Source organism: Hyperolius riggenbachi, chromosome 6 (genome assembly GCF_040937935.1).
Source record: "Hyperolius riggenbachi isolate aHypRig1 chromosome 6, aHypRig1.pri, whole genome shotgun sequence".
NCBI classification, from domain to species: Eukaryota; Metazoa; Chordata; class Amphibia; order Anura; family Hyperoliidae; genus Hyperolius; species Hyperolius riggenbachi.
In genome coordinates, this window is record NC_090651.1 from 171,647,131 (window position 1) to 171,670,571 (window position 23,441).

The 23,441-nt window shown below is 42.8% G+C and overlaps 1 protein-coding gene across 3 annotated transcripts in view; it reads right to left on the minus strand.

Annotated features, from left to right (window-relative positions):
• Nucleotides 1-23,441, minus strand: part of MRTFA (myocardin related transcription factor A) — a 251,763-nt gene that overhangs the window by 46,572 nt on the left and 181,750 nt on the right. For 2 of the 3 annotated variants that reach the window (XM_068240222.1, XM_068240221.1), the window contains exon 11: nucleotides 21,171-21,308. The exons of the other annotated variant lie outside the window; for it this stretch is intronic. In XM_068240222.1, the coding sequence (XP_068096323.1) occupies nucleotides 21,171-21,308 (138 nt within the window). The remainder of the gene's footprint in view (nucleotides 1-21,170; nucleotides 21,309-23,441) is intronic. 3 annotated transcript variants of the gene reach the window in all.

The following is a 23,441-nucleotide window of genomic DNA, read 5'->3' on the forward strand; positions in this document are numbered from 1 at the left end:
TGGCCTCTTCTCTCTAAAAAGTATTGGCTACCTGAACAAATCACAATAATTCCAAAACTATGTCCTTTGGACAGACAAGAACAGAGTGGAGATATCTGGTCATAATATACAGTAATGCCGAATACACACGATACAATTTTCCCCTCGATTTTCCACCTGATTGTTTTTTTCCGCTTGATTCTGCACTCAATTCTCTCATCTTCCGCTCGTTTCTCGTATCTTTTTCCATTCACTTCTATGAGAAATCGAGCCAAAAAAACGATCAGGAGTAATATCGGACATGAGGGAATTCATCAATCGGATGCATCTATCATACAGAAAAATGTTACGTGTGCACCCAGCATAACACCTTTGGCGAAACTCAAACACAACACAGCATATCAGCATAAACACCTGCTATCAAGCATAGTGGTGGAAGGTTGATGATAAAGGCTTGATTTTCTCCCACAGGACCTAAGCACCTTGCATTAATTGGATCAAAAATTAACTCCTCTCTATAGTCAAAGTATTCTATAGTCAAATGGAAGGCCAGGTTTCCATGGCTAAGGCTTGGCCAAAATAGGGTTGTGAAAAAGGACAAGGATTCCAAGCACAACAGCAAATCTATAACAAATCTATAGCAGAACTGGTGAAAGAAAAAAAGAACCTATGTGCTGCAGTGGCTTAGTCAAAGTCCATACCTCAACCCAATCAAAATTCTATGGCAGTACCCTAAAGGTGGCCTGTGGCCATACACAATTCAATGAACATTTTTTAAATTAAGATTTTGATCTATTTATTTATTGCATTTATAAAGCAGCACTGGACATTAGTTTAGGTTACAGACAATATTTAGGGGTGACATACAGCAATACAACAATACAGGAATACAAAAAAAACCAGGGCAATATAGAAGCTTGGCGGATGAGATTTTTGTCCCTGGGCCTTCTCAAAGGACTAGATCACATGATCTGCGCATGGAGGAAAAAAGTTTTAGCTATTTATTTAGGAAAGGGTTCTCTACAGTAAGAGTGATTAAGATGTGGAATGTATTGCCACAGAAAGTAGTTATGGCAAATTCTATACCTGCATTTAAAGGGGGCTTAGATGCTTTCCTTGCGTTGAAAGACATCCATGGCTACAATTATTAGGGAATGCCCAGTGATGTTGATCCAGGGATTTTATCTGATTGCCATCTGGAGTCGGGAAGGAATTTTTTCCCTTTTGGGGCAAATTGGACCATGCCTTGTAAGGGTTTTTCGCCTTCCTCTGGATCAACAGGGATATGTGAGGGAGCAGGCTGGTGTTGTACTTTGTTCTCTGGTTGAACTCGATGGACGTATGTCTTTATTCAACCCAAATAGCTATGTAACTATGTAACAATGTTCCAAGAGAAGGCCAAAATGTCTCCACATCAGAGTGACAGACTGGCACAATTAAAATTCCATCATGTCTACTTAGTGCTACTTTGTGCCCTTTTGTGCCGCAAAAATTAACCATTTGCAGACAGCTCAATGCCAATTGGCATAAAGTCCTGGGGGCATGTTCTGCAGGAGATCACGCACGCATCTCCGCTTGTCTTCAAGCGGCGATCGTGGCAATCTACAGCAGCGCTGTACTGGGGACAGCCGTGTCACTCAGCTGTCTGGGAGGCTCAGAAGCTGATGCCTGTGACAGCCGATTGCTGTGGTTGGCTGACGGTAGGAGGGAAGGTGGAAGAAATTTTTTTTTAAAAAAAGGACACATTTATTTAAAATAAAATAAATAAATAAAAGACAAACATGCTGGCACGGATCAGAGCCCACCAACAGAAAGCTCTGTTGGCAGAAAAGGGGGGGGGGGAAATAACTTGTGTGCCGAGTTGTACGGCCCTGCAGCGAGCCCTTAAAGCTGCAGTGGCCTGAATAGTAAAAAAATATCCTGGTCACTAGGGGGGTGTAAGTCTACGGTCCTAAAGTGGTTAAGATTTGTGCTGCCCTGTTTTGAAGAGAACAGCACTTATTTTATCCAGGACTATAACATAACCTAGCCCTGTACAAAGATCCATGGCCATAAAACAGGTGGGTGTGTGGGTGTGTGTGTGTGTGTGTGTGTGTGGGGGGGGGGGGGGGTGTTTATAGTTTTTGAGATAATCAGCCTTTGTGATGCTGTGAGGGGCTCAGTTAACTTTTGACCTTTAGAAAAATGTGAATATTTCAAAAACTATAAAAGATAGAAAGATGATTTTTGCAGCACAAATTAGCACATGCACAGCACTACCCACACATACAGTTTAATGTCTGCAGGTTCTTGTACGGGGGCTGGGTGATGTTATTGTTTTGGACAACATACAGTCTCTGTAATAAATCAACTTATCTCTCTCTTGTCAGACTTGTCAGCCTGTGTCTGGAAGGCTGCCAAGTTCTTCAGTGTTGTGGTTCTGCTATGAACTCCCCCTTCCAGGCCCCTCTATGCACACTGCCTGTGTGTTATTTAGATTAGAGCAGCTTCTCTCTTATTTTTTACAAGCTGGATAAATCATCATCTGAGCTGGCTGGGCTTTCACATAGTGAGGAATTACAGACAAGGGCAAAGCTGTTTGCAGGAAGAAAAGAGCAGCCTGAAACTTCAGTGCATGAGAGATGCAGGGGGAAAGAAACACACAAATGATCTCTTGAGATTCAAAAGGAAGGGTGTATACAGCCTGCTTGTGTATGGATGTATTTTCTATGTGTGGACATACTGTACATCAACCTACTTCCTGTTTTGGTGGCCATTTTGTTTGTTTATAAACAAACTTTTTAAAACTGTTTTTAACAACTTTTAATGCGGCGGGAAGCGGCAAAATTGTGACAGAGGGTAATAGGAGATGTCCCCTAACGCACTGGTATGTTTACTTTTGTGTGATTTTAACAATACAGATTCTCTTTAAGGCTAGAAAAAAAGTGTGTTTTAATGGGAAAATAAGAAAACATTTAGAATTTTTTTTTTTCAGTGTATAGTTTTTAAATAATGCATGCTACCTTAATTAAAATCCACATATTTTATTTGCCCATTTGTATTGATTATTACACCATTTAAATTATATCCCTATCACAATGTCTGGCACCAATATTTTATATGGAAATAAAGGTGAATTTTTTTCAGTTTTGCATCCATCCCTAATTACAAGCCCATAATTTATAAAGAAACAGTAGTATACCCTCTTGACATACATATTTAAAGAGTTCAGTCCCTAAGGTAACTATTTATGATTTTTTTTTTTTATAAATTTGGTAACAATTGGGGAGTGTGGTTGGTAATGAGTTAATTTAAAATATAAAAATAGTATTTGTATATATATTAAAAAAAAATGCTTTTAAATGTAATTTTACTATTTGGCTACAAGATGGCCACAGTAATTGGCGGGCAGCGGCGTGCACAAGTGCGCACACGAGCGAGCGGGAGTGCGGACAGCAGTGGTGACGGCAGGTGTACGTCTATCTACTCCCCAGGCACGGAAATTAAGTTTAAAGGGAACCTGAACTGAAAATAAGTCAAAATAACCATACACAGGTCATACTTACCTCCTGTGTAGTCTACTACTCAATCTCTTTCTCCTCTCCTGCGACCCATTTCTCCACTGTGACCAATGGATTTCTCCGTCCGCCATTTTAAAAATGGCTATTACCCCATAACAGCTTCGTGGTCAGCACACTGTTTAACTGTAATATCACCCACTTGAGCCATAGGGAAACATGGACATTACCTTGCACATTCAGTTGTAACTGACAGCTGGTCATATATAACTGACAGCAACTGGTATATTTCAGTTATGACAAAATATTGTCAGAACTGGAAGGGATCACTATAAGAAGAAAATGGTGAGCTTCTGAGAGGAACGGACAGTGAGGTTAGCATATAATATTAATTTGCAGCTACATCATGCATTTATTTTAAGTAATTTTCCTCGCTTCAGGTTCCTTTTAAAGGGACGTAAATATACTGTACATGGGCGGTGAAGTGGTTAAAGGCTTCATTTGTGATACGTTGTGGTGTGTATACTGTGAAAACAGAATTGCAACAGAGAGGGAAAGCCGCATGCAGTGAAGCATAAAGTACATAGCAGACACATGCAGTGAAGCACAAGGTACATACAAAGTATACTTTGCTGCTACTGTTAACAGGCACATAATGCATTACTGCACTGCATGCACCATGTTATGCTAATGGATTCTACTGCACTGCTAATGCAACGCTTTAGCAATGCTATTAAAATGTCCAACGCAACACTCCTCGTGTCACTGTGAATGTAGCAAAGAATATAATGGAATGTGTTTTTAGTTTACACCCAACTTTAGCGTTAAATTGTTTTATAGGCTAAAAGCACCAGATTATTTTTCTTATGTAACACAGTTGGATTATATAAACTGTGTACAAAACTATAAATACACACACACACACACACACACACACACACACACACACACACACACACACACACACACACACACAATATATAAATCAAAAACACTCCTTATTTGAAAGTAACCCAAAAGTAAACTAACGTAAACAACACAGAGTTTCTTATATAAGGAGTGCTCAGCTTTGGATGACGTAGTTATCATGGAAGTTAAAATAGGCAAGACAAAAAATGTAAGTGACTGTTTCACCTGTTTGGTGTGTTCTTTGGACTTCATGATGGTGTTGCTCCCAATATTCTCTTAGAGGCCGTCACAGAGCAGCTGTATTTGTACTGACATTAGATTACACACAGGTGCACTCTATTTAGTCATTAGCACTCATTAGGCAATGTCTATGGTCAACTGACTGCACTCAGACCAAAGGGGGCTGAATAATTATGCACACCCCACTTTGCAGTTATTTATTTGTAAAAAATGTTTGGAATCATGTATGATTTTCGTTCCACTTTTCACGTGTACACCACTTTGTATTGGTCTTTCACGTGGAATTCCAATAAAATTGATTCATGTTTGTGGCAGTAATATGACAAAATGTGGAAAACTTGAATACTCACATACTTTTGCAAACTACTATACAACTCGATGAGATAAAACCATTACAATCATTTAAAAAAAGCTGAAATTTTGTTTGTCATTGAAACCCAGGCTCCCCAAGGCATTGGTCATAGATATCAAAGAGGTCTATTTATGTAATAATAATTCATCCCTTGAACTCCCTCTAGGCATATTCGAGACTTTTATAAGGCCAGCTACCTCCAGGCAATCTGCACTGCCTCCATGTTCAGAATTTACATGATCAATCATACGGCGTGCACCCACGCCACTCCCGATTGATCTTTTATATTGCAAAAATCTGTCCTTGAGTGGCTGAGTGATCTTCTCTATGTAGAATCTCCCACAGGGGCACCAAACACAATACACCACATATCTGGACCTGCAATTAATAAATTCCTTCAGATGCCATGTAATTCCTCCTACCTGAACCACTTTACCTTTCCTAACGGATCTACACGCCAAACAATGACCACAAGGGAAGTTGCCTTCCCATTTTTTTATCAGTCAACCAATTGTTATATTTATCCTGCATAAGTTTGAACTCACTATGAACCAACATTTTCTTTGTTTTCAATTGATAAATCTGATCGAATTTCCCAATTTTTTGAGATTGGACATGTTGGAAATTTTAAACCAACTTTATCAAGCATTGTATAGTGTGAGATGGATTATCTATTACTTGATGTACAGTTCCAACCACATTTTTCTGAGCTTTTAATTATTTTAATCATGACTGGGCAAAAATGTAACCTAGGTGTGTGGTACAATGGTCAGATTTTTGCATTTTTACTATCAGTCAGAAAAATTGACTGCTATTCTTCAATTGAACAGATATTTAAAAAAGTGTATGGTATGTGGCACCTTAAAGAGGAACTCCAGTGAAAATAATGTTATAAAAAAGTTCATTTTTACAATAATTATGTATGAATGACTTAGTGTTTGCCCATTGTAAAATGTTTTAAATCCCTGATTTACATTCTGACATTTATTACATGGTGACATTTTTACTGATGGCAGATGATGTAGCTGCTGCATGCCTTTTTGGCAGTTGGAAACCGCTGTGAACAGCTATTTCCCACAATGCAGCAAGGTTCACAGACAGGAAACTGCCAAGAGTACGTACTTTTCTTGTGGGAGGGGTTTCACCACAATATCAGCCATACAGCACCCCCTAATGGTCAGTTTGTGAAAAGGAATAGATTTCTCATGTAAAAGAGAGTATCAGCTACAGATTGGGATACAGTTCAATTCTTGGTGGGAGTTTCTCTTTAACTACTCTAAGACTGGCTAACGCCAATGGGCGTGGCCACGGCGGCAGCCCCACGACCGCCTAACGCCAATTGGCGGCAAGTCCTATGGGTTCAACTTTGCAGGAGATCGTGCGCAGGCATCTCCTTCTCGGGGGGCGGAGCTCCGTCCCCTCTCCAGTCTCCGAGCGGCTATTGCCGCTCGGGAGACTGTTAGACGGCGTAATCGCCGTCTGTTTAAACATTGCAGCGCTGCGAACAGCAGCAGCGCTGCAATGGGGACAGCCGCCTGGGGGACAGCCGCCTGGGGGACAAGAGAGCGATCGGCTCTCATAGGCAGAAGCCTATGACAGCCGATCGCGTGATTGGCCGGCTGGGGGGAGGGAGGGGATTGGATAGAAACAAAGAAAGACAAACATAGTAACAAATCATTAAAAAAACATGAACATAAATATTGAGTTAAAAAAATAAATAAACACAGGGGGGCGATCAGACCCCACCAACAGAGAGCTCTGTTGGTGGGGAGAAAAGGGGGGGGGGGAATCACTCGTGTGCTGTGTTGTTCAGCCATGCAGCTGTGCCTTAAAGCTGCAGTGGCCAATTATGAAACAAACAGCCTGGTCTTTAGGGGGGTTTACCACTGTGGTCCTCAAGTTAAAGGGAACCTGAAGTGAGTAAAATGATTTAAAATAAACACATGACGTAGCTGCAAATGAATAGGACGTACTTAACCACTTGACACCTGAGGCATTTTTTCTCTTGTGGACCAGAGCAATTTTCACCTGTCAGCGCTCCTCCCTTTCTTTTTCCAATAACTTAATCACTACTAATCACAGCGTAATGATCTATATCTTGTTTTTCTTGCCACCAATTAGGCTTTCTTTGGGAGTTACAGTATGCCAAGAATAATTTTATCCTAAATGCATTTTAACATGAATAATAAGAAAAAAAAATTATAAAATGCATTCTTTTTCAGTTTTTGACCATTATAGTGTTAAAATAAAACATTCTACTGTGGATAAAAGCCACACATTTTATGTGCCCTTTTGTCCCGGTTATTGCAACGTTCAAAAAATTTCCCTAGTACAATGTATGGCGCCAATATTTCATTTGGAAATAGAGGTGCATTTTTTCAGTTTTGCGTCCATCACTAATTACAAGCCCATAAATTAAAAATTAATAGTAATATACTGCCTTGACATCAATTTTTAAAAAGTTCAGTCCCTAAGGTAACTACTTATATTTTTTTTTTATGTAATTCCCCCCTCCCCCCTTATATAAATAAAAAAAAAAGTTTGGGTATTATGGGAGGGTGTGGGAGGGAAATAGTTAATTATATCAGTCAGTGTGGGGATTTTTATTAAATAAAAAGCAATTTTGGTGCAATATACTTTTTGGCCACAAGATGTCCTCAGTCGTCATTTCCGATTCACGTACGTAAGCACGTGAATCGGAAGTAATCCGTGGCTGTGTAACACAGGAAGATACAATGAATGCCGGCGTCTCGTAGACGCTGGTATTCATTGAATCGGGGACTTAGATTTATGAATGGGACCTGCGGTCCCATTCATTAACTTCCCCTCTATGCGGCGGTAACGGCGGTGCGCGCGCACGCACGAACGGGAGCGAGCGGCGGCTGCATGCCGCTGCAGACTTGTTTTCACGGCCCTGCTGCATCCTGTCTTTTTTCCAGGGCCGTGATTATACTGCACGGCATGCAGCAAGTAGTTAACTCACCGTCAGTTCCTCTCAGAAGCTCACCATTTTCTTGTTACAGTGATCCCTTCCAGTTCTGACAATATTTTGTCAGAACCTGAAACATACCAGTTGCTGTCAGTTATATATCAGCAGCTGTCAGTTACAACTGAATGTGCAAGGTAATGTCCATGTTTCCCTATGGCTCAAGTGGGCGATGTTACAGTTTAACTGTGTGCTGACCAGGAAGCTGTTACGGGGTAATGGCCATTTTTAAAATGGAGGACGGAGAATTCTATTGATCACAGTGGACGCAGGAGAAGAGAAAGAGATTGAGGAGTAGATTACACGGGAGGTAAGTGTATAGTTATTTTGACTTTTTATTTTCAGTTCAAGTTCTCTTTAAGGATTTCCTCGCCCAGCAGCATCTCTGTTGTCTAGAGAGTGGCAGTTGAGAAAAAAAAATCTTATTCTGGTCAAAAACGGCTGTTGAATGTGGGAGGTGAAAGGCGAGTGGCATGCATAGTCCACAGCAACAGAAGGACAATAACAAATTACAGCTGAATTTAATGCAGGTGCATCACAAACAGCACACAGTCAAAAGATCGCTTCAAAGCTTGGAAATGCCGCCATTCAATCTGACTCAACTTAGAGCTGCCATTATGTCAGCATCGGCCAACATTCCTTCTTACTGCATGACCGTTCGGTGCACATGCACCAGGGTCACGGAGAGGGGGAGGATTCACTCTGATTGCTGTTGTCACGGGGACTGGTAAGAGGACATTGGCGCCGATCCGAATATGTATTATTCGGACCATAAGACACAGTGACTTTTTCACCCGACTTTGGAGTAGAAAGAGTGCATCCGAAAAATAAGGTAAATTCAAACAAACTTTGTAGGCATGACATAACCTTATAATGTACATATTGGTCCAAATATTTTATATTCGGATTGGCACCAGGGCCCCCCTATTAGTCCCTGCGACAACAGCAATCAGAGTGAATCCTTCCCCTCTCTGTGACACCAGCGCATGTGCAATGAACGGACATGCAGTGAGAAGGGAGGACACTTCCAAGTCACTTGCTGCAGCCCAGCTTATCTGGCTCCTGGCGCTCTGAGGACAAAGGATGAAAACAAGTAGCCAGCCCTGACACTAGTTTCTTTGGGAGGACACTGCACTAAAGACCCCAGTCTTCAACTGAGACGCTGCTCAGCTCCAGTTTGCATGCATGTAGTTCTGATCTCACCCACACACTTCTGCATATTTCACTAGGTAAGTGGCCCAGTCAAACCTGCGTACAGTGGGGAAGAGCGAGAACACGGACCTAGTGCAGGGTGCTTAAGTTTTGAAACATGCAGTCTGCAGTAGGTCTGTGTTCTCGCATGTACGCACACTAGAGCTGAGCAGCATCTCAGTGGAGGATTACTGGCTTTAGTGCAGCGTCCTCCTGAAGAAACTAGTGTCACAGCCGGCTACTTGTCTTCACCCTGTGCCCTTAGAGTGCCGGACGCCAGATGCGCAGGATTGTCACAAGGTCCTGGAAGTATCCTCCCTTCTCAACGCTTACCTAGGTAAGAAGTGTTTGGGTGAGATCAGAGTGGAGGACTACTGCTATTCATTCCACTACATGTAGAGACTTATTTTTGTATTGAACAGCATGGAGGGACATCATCCTTGATTTCTGCATACCCGGAGTGCCAGATACTTTCATTACTTTTCACACAAACCATCTTTTAGAGCCGTGGACTATTCTCAAATTGCCTTGCCTGATTTGTGGTATTTTGCACTGGTTGGTATAATTTTATTTGCACTAAAGCCGCTGCACTGATGGTGCCGGGAAAGTCCAGCTTGCTGAAGCAAGTACAGTGCAGCAGTCGGTGGTATAGCCACGAAGGGAGCCAAGGGCAAAGCCGCAAACAGTCGTTACATTTACTTACATTGAGTGACACAGCGTCCATGCCGCAACAGCTGCTAAGCAGTGATCCTCAGCACTGCTGTGTCAGAAGGAAGCTGTGTGCTGAAACCACATCACTGCATGCTGGAGAACCTGGAGCAGCATATCTGCTGTTGAGCCCTGTCCCCCAGCTGTTTAGAGCACAAGCGACCAGGTCACCGATACAAGAACCCCTCTAGCAACCAAAAGACGCAATATGGACACACAGGGTTTAGTATAGTTATTTTCCCCTGGTTTTTGACCTCTAAACCTGGGTGCATCTTATGGTCAGGAGCAACTTATGGTGCAAAAAAATAAGGTATCCCTTTCCTTGTATGGGTAAGGGGAACTAAATACCCCATACTTCTTCCAAACTACTTGATGGGGCTGAGGGGTATCTGGAAGCTCCTTATTAAAAGGTACAGTATATTCTGGTGTATAAGACTACTTTTTAACCCTTGAAAATCATCTGAAAAGTCAGGGGTACTCTTATACGCCGTATGTCATTGATGCCGGGTGATACGCCCTATCCTGTTATCGCCTCTCAGATCTCGCTGCTGAGGACTGTAGTGAAGCGACGCAGGCGCACATGTGTGAGATCTGAGAGGCAGAGAAGGAGGTAAATAGGATACAAGGGTGGGACAGAGGGGTGAAAGAGGTGTGTTTTATGGGCACAGCGCAATCTATTCTTCCATACCGCTCTTATAAACAGGTAGAGAAGGAGAGTTGACCAATCTAACCAGTCAATCGCCTATATACTGTTATATACAGTACAGCACCAGTCTCTGTTCATACATAGCACCAGTAAATTATTTTTTTAAATTTTTATTTGGTGCGCTTTGGAAGAGGGGTAGTCTTATATGGTGAGTATATCCCAAACTATATTTTAACTGGAAAAGTGGGGGGCCATCTTGCACACCGGAATATATGGTAATTATCGTCGCCTCTAGCATGACAACATTTGAAGACTACGGCGGGGCTCTTTATCAAGGCAATTAGCTCAAATTGAACAATATGTCCTGCTAGGTGATCCCAAAAGGCTTGTTGGGGTGGGAATCACCTGTAAACACTCGCTGTCAGCGATGTGTGCCATACAAGCAGATTCAGCTCTTACCACTTGTGCTTAGAGGCGCTTCCCACTCCAACAGTATGTTCGGAGTGTAAATACACTGTTTTGTGTTTGATCTAAAGAAGTGGACTGTGCTCTGCAAAACATGTTATCTTTTATAATGTCTGATGAATAATAAATATTTTGTTTGAAATTGGAATTGCCCCTTCTTTTAGAGGTAAGCAATTTTTATTGTTTATTATTATTTGTTATTTTTAGTCACATAATATAAACTACCACCTATTTTTAGGGCGCCTTCTCCCTCCCAGTTGTTAGGTCCGTTCCCCCCAAGCAGCTTTGGGGGGTTAGTCTAGTGCTCACTTCTGAACTATTGTTGTTTTCTGGAGCATGACCCACATATCTGATGACCTAAAGAACCCGAGTGAGGATGGGATTTTCTCACCTGCCTTCATACTGTGGTTGCTAGTCATGCAACCCACACTTGTGAGTATGTTTTGCTCTTTAAGATTACGTGATCAGAACCTGACATACTACACCATAAGGGGCTACTGGAGCCTCTGTGTTTTTTCCTGTCTCCCTAGGAAGTCTGTTAAACCCCTTGGGATAACACACACCCTGTTTCTTTTTTACCTTCTATGTCCTAAATCCCTGGCAGTCTAGTGCAGGGCTTCAAAACCCTGTCCTCAAGTACCAAAAGCATGTTTTGCAGAAAACCACAAGCATTCACAGGTGAGGTAATTAGTTTCTCAGCAGAGCTGATGAATTACCTCTGTGGATTTCCACAAAACATGCTGGTACTTGGGGACAGAGCTGGGAAGCCCTGGTCTACAGTCCTGGTCAAAAGTTTTGAGACTGTCAAAAATATTAGTTTTCACAAAGTTTGCTGCTAAACTGCTTTTAGATCTTTGTTTCAGTTGTTTATGTGATGTACTGAAATATAATTAGACGTACTTCAAATGTTTAAAGGCTTTTATTGACAATTACAAGAGATTTATGCAAAGAGTCAGTATTTGCAGTGTTGGCCCTTCTTTTTCAGGACCTCTGCAATTTCGACTGGGCATGCTCTCAATCAACTTCTAGGCCAAATTCTGACCGACAGCAACCCATTCTTTCATAATCACTTCTTTGAGTTTCTCAGAATTAGTTGTTTTTTGTTTGTCCACCTGCCTCTTGAGGAATGACCACAAGTTCTCAATGGGATTAAGATCTGGGGAGTTTCCAGGCCATGGACCCAAAATTTAAACGTTTTGGTCCCAGAGCCACTTAGTTATCACTTTTGCCTTATGACACGGTGCTCCATCGTGCTGGAAAATACATTGTTCTTCACCAAACTGTTGTTGGATTGTTGGAAGAAGTTGCTGTTAGAGGGTGTTTTGGTACCATTCTTTATTCATGGCTAATAAAGAACAGTAGTCCCCTTTAAATACCGCACCACTCCATCAATTGTAATCAATTCATCATCTTTATTCAACAAACATAAAAACACTTAAAACCAATGTGAGCAGCCATGTAATAATAATAAGATAACAGTCCATGATTAATGTATAAATAAATCTCCACAAGAGTATCAACAAACAGTAATGCCCCTGAATACATATAAAGTAAAATTTTTATAAAGAGTTGATACTCTTGTGGAGATTTATTTATACATTAATCATGGACTGTTATCTTATTATTATTACATGGCTGCTCACATTGGTTTTAAGTGTTTTTATGTTTGTTGAATAAAGATGATGAATTGATTACAATTGATGGAGTGGTGCGGTATTTAAAGGGGACTACTGTTCTTTGTTAGCCTTGTATATTAATTTGTTCCTTTCTGCACACTCGTATAATATTTCCCTTACCCTTGGGGAATGGTTGATGGTGCTTGCCCATTTATGTTCTTATAGGATCCATTCTTTATTCATGGCTGTGTTTTTTGGCAAAATTGTGAGTGAGCCCATTCCCTTGGATGAGAAGCAACCCCACACATAAATGGTCTCAGGATGCTTTACTGTTGGCACGACACAGGACAGATGTAGCGCTCATCTTTTCTTCTCCTGACAAGCCTTTTTCCAAATGCCTCAAACAATCAGAAAGGGGCTTCATTGGAGAATATGACTTTGCCCCAGTCCTCAGCAGTCCATTCACCATACTTTCTGCAGAAGATCAATCTGTCCCTGATGTTTTTTTGGGGAGAAGTGGCTTCTGTGCTGCCCTTCTTGACACCAGGCCATCTTCCGAAACTCTTCGCTTCACTGTGCGTGCAGATGCGCTCACACCTGCCGCCATTCTTGAGCAACCTCTTCACTGGCTGCACTCTTTAGCAGATGTTCCTGGCGCTTGCTGGACTTTCTTGGACGCCCTGCAGCCTTCTTAACAAGAATTAACCGCTTTCCTTGAAGTTCTTGATGATCCTATAAATTGTTGATTCTGGTGCAATCTTAATAGCCACAATATCCTTGCCTGTGAAGCCATTTTTATGCAACGCAATGATGGCTGAATGTGTTTATTTGCTGGTCCCCATGGTTAACAATGGAAGATCAATGATTTCAAGCATCACCCTCCTTTTAACCTGTCAAGTCTGCCATTCTAACCCAATCAGCCTGGCATAATGATCTCCAGCCTTGTGCTTGTCAACATTTTCACCTGAGTTAACAAGACAATAACTGAAATGATCTCAGCAGGTCCTTTAATGACAGCAATGAAATGCAGTGGAAAGGTTTTTTTGGGATTCAATTAATTTTTAAAGGACTATGCAATTCATCTTCATAACATTCTGAAGTATTTGCAAATTGCGATTATAAAAAACTTAAGCACCAACTTTTCTAATTTACAATATTTTTAACAGTCTCAAAACTTTTGGCACTGACTGTAGTGGTCCTCAGGCTCCCCTCCCCCTTGAATACTAATGCCTTTGTACTCTGTTCCTCTGGTGGTTTAGTGACAGCGAAAATAGAATACATTTGCCGGACTCAACAGCACAATTCAGACCTGCCAATAACCTCAATAAGAGGGAGTGACAAGCACAAGTAATAACAAATATACAAAAATAGAAAAATAAATGTCGTCACTCAAGGCTTAGCAGTACAAAACAAGCCTTTATTGCATCAACAACAAATATTACTATTTAACCTGCTGAGCATTCTGGACGAGCTGAGCTCGTCCAGAGACGCCGGAGGGTGCCGCTCAGGCCCTGCTGGGCCGATTTAGACGAAATAAAAAGGAGCACACGCAGCCGGCACTTTGCCAGCCGCGTGTGCTACCTGATCGCCGCCGCAGCGGCGAAAGAGGGTCCCCCCAGCCGCCCGAGCCCAGCGCAGCCGGACCAAACAGTTCCGGCCAGCGCTAAGGGCTGGATCGGAGGCGGCTGACGTCCATGATGACGAGGAAAGCAAAACAAGAAGGGCCGCTCATCACGGCCCTTCTTGTTACTTCTGATCGCCGGAGGCGATCAGAAGTGCGGATTAGGAGCGCCCTCTAGTAGGCTTTCATGCAGCAAACTTTCAGTTGGCTGCATGAAATAGTTTTTTTTTTAATTAAAAAAAACCGTCCGGCGCCAGCCTGGCGATCTTAATAGAACGCCAGACAGGTTAAAAACAGTTAGCAACTGCCTGTTTTTGGAGCGCTCCCACATAGCTATCCACACAATGCACTCATCCTCATAAATCCACCCAAATACCTATTCAGGTCTCTTCAGAGAGGTTGTCACTTTAGTGTGGAAGAATGGTAGGGCTTTGCAATGCACTGGGTTGTAATGTGAGGTTCAAATTAGCTGAATCTCACCACTTCCAGTACTCTAGATAAGAAAAAGACACCGAGAGCCCAATATGGTGTAGTATGCTAAGAACAATAGTGAATAATGTAATGTGAGAAGGATATACTCACAAACAAAAGGGTTACCGCTGAGGCAACCACTGTGAATGCAGGTGAGGAGATTAGACCTGTCCTCACTCAGGGTTAAGAAGTCGCTCTCTGTAGATAGAAGAAAGGTAGGGGTGGGTCCCCCTTCCACCAGGGGTGGGCACTATAATGACTGATGAACAGAGGCGCCAGAAGAATAAAAACAATAATTAAAAGTTTGAAAATAAGCTGGGGAGGCAGTGGTGGACTTACCTCCGAAAGCAGACTAGACTACTTGTCTGACAAACACTTTATTAGTACCCCAATAGACGCAATGCGTTTCGCAGGACCAAGCCCGCTTCATCAGGCAATAACACAGTAGCTCTCAGGTAGCATGTATAGCACCTCTGTCTACCTGAGAGCTAGTAGTCTAGTCTGCTTTCGGAGGTAAGTCCACCACTGCCTCCCCAGCATATTCTAAAACTTTTAATTATTGTTTTTATTCTGCTGGCGCCTCTGTTCATCAAAGTCACTTCCAGTACTCTGGCAAACCACACAGTCCAGGATTCATGGTGGCTAAAACAGTCAAACAAGCTGCAGCTCTCACAGTCAAACAAGCTTTTTTATGTAGCTAGGTGGCACAATCTTTCATATACACTGCACAATACAGAGCCTTCATAAGAGCAGAAAATGCCGGAGGAAAGCAGTTACAAGCAAAGAGAAAGAGTATTTAAATCACTACTGTAGGGGAGTAGGGAAAAAAAAAAAAAAGTTTAACTTACCTGGGGCTTCTAATGGTACCCCACAGATGTCCTGTGCCCGCGCAGCCACTCACCGATGCTCCTGTTCCCGCCTCCAGTTCATTTCTGGAATTTCCGACTTTAAAGTCGGAAAACCACTGCGCCTCCGGGGCTGTGTCCTTGCTCCCACTGACGTCACTAGCAGCGTTCTGCGTAGGCGCAGACTGTACTGGTCCTGCGCAATACAATCGTGTTGATGTCAGCGGGAGCGAGGAAACGGCCGCGCAGGCACAGTGGTTTTCCGATGAGTAACGGAGGCATGGACCGGAGCTTCGGTGAGTTCCTGCGCGGGCACAGGACGTCTGCAGGGGGCCATTAGACGCCCCAGGTAAGTTCAACTCATTTTCCCCCTCCCCCCTCCCCCCCCCCTTTACAGTACTCCTTTAAAAAAAACTTGTGATACTGATAATCTGGGGGACACCTTACTATAACGTCTTTAATATAACCTAACATATTTATTAGCCTGAAGCAACTGTTACTTCCTGCAATTCTAACATGAATTTCATGGGCTACATCACAGTTTCTTATAAAAAGGACTTTAAAGAGAATATGTAATAAAAAAAAAGTGCCCTGGAGGTTACTTACCTCGGGAGGGGGAAGCCTTTGGATCCTAATGAGGCTTCCCCCTTCCTCCAGTGCAGCATGGATTCAGCGTTCGGTCCCCCGGACAGCAGCAGATGGCAATATTTACCTTTACGATGTACCATCTTCCCCTTTGGGTTCCTGTCGGAAATAGCCGAGCCCGATCGGGTCCGCTCTACTGCGCAGGTGTCTTGTGCCAGAGCAGCAGAGCGGAGCTGATCTATTTCCACTACAGCTTAAGGGGAAAGATGGTACTGCGCCTTCCCCCTCCCAAGGTAAGTACCCCCCCCTCCCAGTCATTTTTTTTATTACAGATTCTGTTTAAATAGGTGTCTCTAATTTACAGAAATTACTTACTCTACACTTAGGTCTTTCTCTAGAGTACACGTACTCTTAGGTCTACTTTGTGTCCTAGTTGTATATACAGAACATGTTATTTAAAACTCTGGCCAACCTAAGACAGAGGTGTGTCCATATAAAGGAAACCATTATTTTCATAAACACCAGTATAACTCAGGAGCATGCAGTCTAATCCTTGCCTCATGTCACTGCACTCAGGAGCTTACAGTTTAATAATCCCTAGCTCACCTCACTGATGCCAGGAACTTGGAGGGAGAATTTATCCTCCCTTGTGGAGGGAGGTTTTTGTCCTCTAAATCTAGGTGTGTCTTATGGTCTGCAAAATATGGTACATACTGCTTGGTCAAACTTCTCATTAACTACTTGCTGCATGCCGTGCAGTATATTCACGGCCCTTTAAAAAAGACAGGATGCAGCAGGGCCGTGAAAACAAGTCTGCAGCGGCATGCAGCCGCCGCTCGCTCCCGTTCGCGCGTGCGCGCGCACCGCCGTTACCGCTGCTTAGAGGGGAAGTTAATGAATGGGACCGCAGGTCCCATTCATAAATCTAAGTCCCCGATTCAATGAATACCAGCGTCTACGAGACGCCGGCATTCATTGTATCTTCCTGTGTTACACAGCCACGGATTACTTCCGATTCACGTGCTTACGTACGTGAATCGGAAATGACGACTGAGGACATCTTGTGGCCAAATAGTATATTGCACCAAAATTGCTTTTTATTTAATAAAAATCCCCACACTGACTGATATAATTAACTATTTCCCTCCCACACCCTCCCATAATACCCAAACTTTTTTATTTATTTATAAAAGGTGGAAAAAAAAATACATAAAAAAATAAAAATATAAGTAGTTACCTTAGGGACTGAACTTTTTAAAAATTTATGTCAAGGCAGTATATTACTATTCATTTTTAATTTATGGGCTTGTAATTAGTGATGGACGCAAAATTGAAAAAATGCACCTTTATTTCCAAATGAAATATTGGCGCCATACATTGTACTAGGGAAATTTTTTGAACGTTGCAATAACCGGGACAAAAGGGCACATAAAATGTGTGGCTTTTATCCACAGTAGAATGTTTTATTTTAACACTATAATGGTCAAAAACGGAAAAATAATGCATTTTATAATTTTTTTTTCTTATTATTCATGTTAAAATGCATTTAGGATAAAATAATTCTTGGCATACTGTACCTCCCAAAGAAAGCCTAATTGGTGGCAAGAAAAACAAGATATAGATCATTACGCTGTGATTAGTAGTGATTAAGTTATTGGTAAAAGAAAGGGTGGAGCGCTGACAGGTAAAAATTGCTCTGGTCCACAAGAGGAAAAATGCCTCAGGTGTCAAGTGGTTAAAAAGCTCAACAGGTTTGAAATGTGGTGACTGTGCTGGTCACTCCTCTGTAGGCAGAATACTAACTGGGTGTTCTTCCCTTAATAGTTATTTTATAGTATGGAGTTATACTTCAGATCATTGATCTGTTCTAGGTTGAAATTCGCTCCAGTCAAGCACCATCCAGGATGCATGCCTCGCTCTGCAAAATGGAGCCTTTCATCTACAAGATCCCTTTTACCCTATGTCTCAAACCATGCACTCTAAAGTATTTATACTGTTGCTCAGTTGTGCACAGGGGCCTCCCACTTCTCTTTATATTGTAGTTGGAGACAGTTTGAGCTGCTCTGTGAAGGGAGTACACATCATTAAACTTCAGTTTATTGGTAATTTCTTACATGTAATAGAGTACATTTTTCAAAGCATAAATTCACTAATATGTTTCATTAGGTAGTTACTCTTAGCCATTTCAGTGTGTAATGAACCTGCAACTGGTGGTGCTTTAGATCCCCAACTAGAGTAAATAAGGCTGGTTTATTGCTCCTTATCAGCACAACCATTTTCACCTGTGTTAAAGTAATTTTAAAATGGTTTTACTAGTTTTGTTTAAATAATAAACTCAGATCTTTTGAAAGAAAACTGCGCCAGCCACAATGTAACCAATAAGTCTTTACAGTGATTTTTTACAGTGAGTGTTCGCTACCACAAAACCTATTGTATAAATCCACGTTGCTGTGACAGCGCTCCTCTTGCAGTCTAAAACTAAACAGAAACACATCCGCACATAGTGCATTACTGCAGTCTCGATTAGCAGATTACATTCATTTCACCCAACATGTGCTGTAGGTAGTAAATTGAGGTCACAGGGTTGTTCTCAACATAGTTAATTTTAACATTTTTTTTTTGAATTTAACTTGTCTTTACAGCTGGATGTGCCTTGTACACCCCCTGTTCAACCTGAACCTGAGCCCCCTCCACAGAGCTTATTTCTGGCTTCATCACTACCTACCTTGGAAAAGAAGATTTCAGAGAATCCAGATTTGCTTACTCAACCCAAAGCAGAGGTGAGGGATTTTTCTCCTACTTTGAGATGATTGAAAGACCCTGGCTTAGATAAACACATTGGCCTTGTTTCATAAAGCAGTGGTACCAGTGTAACTGAAAGAGGCTACATAGGATTCTCCCCCTGTGGAAAGTGGACCTGGATGGGTCCTCATTATGTAAACAGGGGTACAGGGAAAGATAGTGTATGTGTTTAAAACGGTATGTGGTAGAATATATGTATTGGCTAATGAGACAGATAATGTTAACATAATGCAGGCTGCCAAGGTCTTACACCCCACTTACATTCTTCTGTTAATGTGAGAAAAAACAAGGGGGCGCAATTTTTTCGGTGACGAGGCAAGGCAGTAGGAGGTATATTTTTGATTGACTAAAGTAAGATCCTTCATGGGATCCGCATACCAGTCTCAAAATTTTTATTTTTATTATCAATTTTATTTTGTACATATAAGCTTATGGAAATCCAACTTCTAAAGGTTATTTAAGCTGAATTGGTCGTCCTAGCCGGATTGACTAATAAATAGATCAATAGTAAGAGGTATAAGCAGTTAGCTATTTTATCACTAGATGGCGCTTAGGTTGATTTTAAACAAACATGGGAAGATACTATGAGGATGCGTTCCAGACGCAGGTTTACTACGGAAGCTATGCGTCGGTTTTTCCGCGTCTATGACGCGGATGGAGAGGAGCGCATGATAGGCGTCATTTTTTTTCGGCGACTATAGGGGGAGGAGCCAGCACTATAAGAGACGTCGGCGCCCTTGTGACGTCAGCCCCTGATGAGTCCTTTGGACGAAACGCGTAGGGCGGAGCCAGGAGCGCTGACGTCACTGGGTAGCGGAGACCTCGTACGCATACACTAAGGAGAGCGGAGTGTCGGGACGCCGGTGCCGCTAGAGGGGTGTACGACATTGGTGAGCTGTGTTGCCCGAGAGGCTTTTCTTTCATCTATTCACGTGAGTGCGCTGGATTGCGCAGGCCTTTGTAATTTCAAATACTGGATTACGCTATGTATGTTTTTTAATTGTTTTACATGTGGAATTGTGCAATAAACCTGAAGTCATATGGCAATATGGAAAAGTAAGCATGTAGGCTGTGATTTATAGTTGGCCGCCTGAAGGCTGCACGTTAGACCCACCTGGATTCTGAGGTGGTGTCCATCTGGTGAGCTGCTAGATTGGAAGGGATTGGTTCTCACTAAATGTGGAGCACTTTGACATCACATTGCACGTGTTGGGTGAAATGAATGTAATCTGCTAATCGAGACTGCAGTAATGCAATATGTGCGGATGTGTTTCTGTTTAGTTTTAGACTGCAAGAGGAGCGCTGTCACAGCAACGTGGAAATAAACTCAGATCATCAAACAAAACATACAATTGGAACACAGAACCAATATGGCTGATAAAGGGCCTCTGTAAACCTGTGTAGATATTCTATTAAACAACTGTTGAGTCTAGTGCCTGCTTCTATTTTTAACTGTAGCTCATCTCTAATAAGGACAATGGGGTCAATTCATAAAAGGCTGTGCGAGAAAAAAATCTTGTCAGGAAAATACCGCATTCGGTATTTTAGACTTTTGTGTGCTAATTCATAAAAATCTTTATGGTTGCGATAGAAGTGCGGGGATTTACCAAACTAAGCTGGTGGTAACATGAGAAGCTGCCTGAGTTGTTACATTTCTCCGTGCAGAGACAGCATTACAATAAAATAGATGTGCATTTTTTGCTATACTGTCTCTGCTTGCCCTGAATCTGCTCTGAATCTGTCTATTAGTCTTTCTAAACAATCTATTTAATTGCCACAGCTTAGAAGAACTTCAAGAAATGTTACACATGCAAGCTTTCTGTTGTGAAATAACATCTGAAAACAGGTACCCAAGAGGTTAAAAAAACTGCCTGGGGTATTCAGGGAAGCCTTGTTTGTTCCGATCCCTCTGCTGCTGGCTTTTACACAGACCCTCTCTCTTACTGCTCTCTTATCACATCTTCAAAACAGGCAGTATTCTCCATGTCATTACTGCCTGCTCTAATCTTTATGAGTTGACATTTACTGACATGTGCTGGAGGTGTTTACAGCACAAGTCGATAATTTACTTCACTGCTCGGGAATTTCAGCTTTTCATGTGGTAACTGCTTTTATCAATTAACATTTTGCTAAGTGCTTGGTTAAGTCAGCTGTATTCAGCATTACCGCATGCGGTAATGCTTTATGAAACAAGGCCAATGTGTTTATCTAAGCCAGGGTCTTTCAATCATCTCAAAGTAGGAGAAAAATCCCTCACCTCTGCTTTAGGTTGAGTAAGCAAATCTGGCTTCTCTGAAATTTTCTTTGCCAAGGTAGGTAGTGATGAAGCCAGAAATAAGCTCTGTGGAGGGGGCTCAGGTTCAGGTTGAGCAGGGGGTGTACAAGGCACATCCAGCTGTAAAGACAAGTTACATTGAAAAAAAAAAAGTTAAAATTAACTATGTTGAGAACAACCCTGTGACCTCAATTTACTACCTACAGCACCTATTACCTGGCCATTGGGCTCATGTTATTTCTGTCTTGTACGTCTACTCTTGATAAAAAGGTCTTGCAGAATATTCACTGAAAGGTCACCAAAAGTAATAGCAAGAAGATGTGTTGCTTGCATTAGAAAAGTCAAAGCTTGCCTTAACCACTTGCCGACCGCCCACTGCACAGGGGCGGCCAGAAAGTGGATCCCTCAAGGACCGCCGCATGCACAGAGGCGGCGGTCCATGTACGGGCATGGGGCGGCGCTATCGCGTCATTCGTGACGCGATCGGCCGCCGGGGACTGGCTCCGCCCACCTCGCTCTGTAACCCGCCGGCCGTTCGGAGGCGCCGGCGGGTTACTAGCACCCGGATCGCCGCATACAAAGTGTATAACACATTTTGTAATGTATACAAAGTGTATTATACAGGCTGCCTCCTGCCCTAGTGGTCCCAGTGTCCGAGGGACCACCAGGGCAGGCTGCAGCCACCCTAGTCTGCACCCAAGCACACTGATTTCCCCCCCCCTGCCCCCTGATCGCCCACAGCACCCCTCAGACCCCCCCCCCCCCCCAAACCACTGTTTGCACCCAATCACCCCCCTAATCACCCATCAATCACTCCCTGTCTATCTGTCAACGCTAATTTTTTTTTATACCCTAAACTGCCCCCTGCTCCCTCCTGATCACCCCCCCCACCCCTCAGATTCTCCCCAGACCCCCCCCCCCCTGTGTACTGTATGCATCTATCCCCCTGATCACCCATCAATCACCCATCAATCACCCCCTGTCACTGCCACCCATCAATCAGCCCCTAACCTGCCCCATGCGGGCAATCTGATCACCCACCCACACCAATAGATCGCCCGCAGATCCGACGTCAGATCACCTCCCAAGTGCAGTGTTTACATCTGTTCTCTACCCTAAACACCCACTAATTACCCATCAATCACCCCCTATCACCACCTGTCACTGTTACCCATCAGATCAGACCCTAATCTGCCCCTTGCGGGCACCCAATCACCCACCTACATGCTCAGATTGCCCTCAGACCCCCCCCCCCCCCTTATCAATTCACCAGTGCAATATTTAAACCTGTTCTTCCCTGTAATAACCCACTGATCACCTGTCAATCACCTGTCAATCACCCATCAATCACCCCCTGTCACTGCCACCCATCAATCACCCCCTGTCACTGCCACCCATCAATCAGCTTCTAACCTGCCCCTTGCGGACAATCTGATCACCCACCCACACCAATAGATCGCCCGCAGATCCGACGGCCGATTACCTCCCAAGTGCAGTGTTTACATCTGTTCTCTACCCTAAACACCCACTAATTACCCATCAATCACCCCCTATCACCACCTGTCACTCTTACCCATCAGATCAGACCCTAATCTGCCCCTTGCGGGCACCCAATCACCCGCCTACACGCTCAGATTGCCCTCAGAGCCCCCCTTATCAATTCGCCAGTGCAATATTTAAATCTGTTCCTCCCTGTGATAACCCACTGATCACCAGTCAATCACCTGTCAATCACCCATCAATCACCCCCTGTCACTGCCACCCATCAGTCACCCCAATCAATCTCTCTGTAAATGGACAATTGTGTGTAAAAAAAAATCAAACAATTGTCATTTACAGAGATATTTCTCCCACCCAGCATGGGTTTGTGTAAAAATACACCCCAAAACACATTATACTACTTCTCCTGAGTACGGCGGTACCACATGTGTGGCACTTTTTTACACCCTAAGTACGCTAAGGGGCCCAAAGTCCAATGAGTACCTTTAGGATTTCACAGGTCATTTTGGGCCATTTGGTTTCAAGACTACTCCTCACGGTTTAGGGCCCCTAAAATGCCAGGACAGTATAGGAACCCCACAAATGACCCCATTCTAGAAAGAAGACACCCAAAGGTATTCCGTTAGGAGTATGGTGAGTTCATAGAAGATTTTATTTTTGTCACAAGTTAGTGGAAAATGACACTTTGTGAAAAAAAAACAATTAAAATCAATTTCCGCTAACTTGTGACAAAAAAATCAAATCTTCTATGAA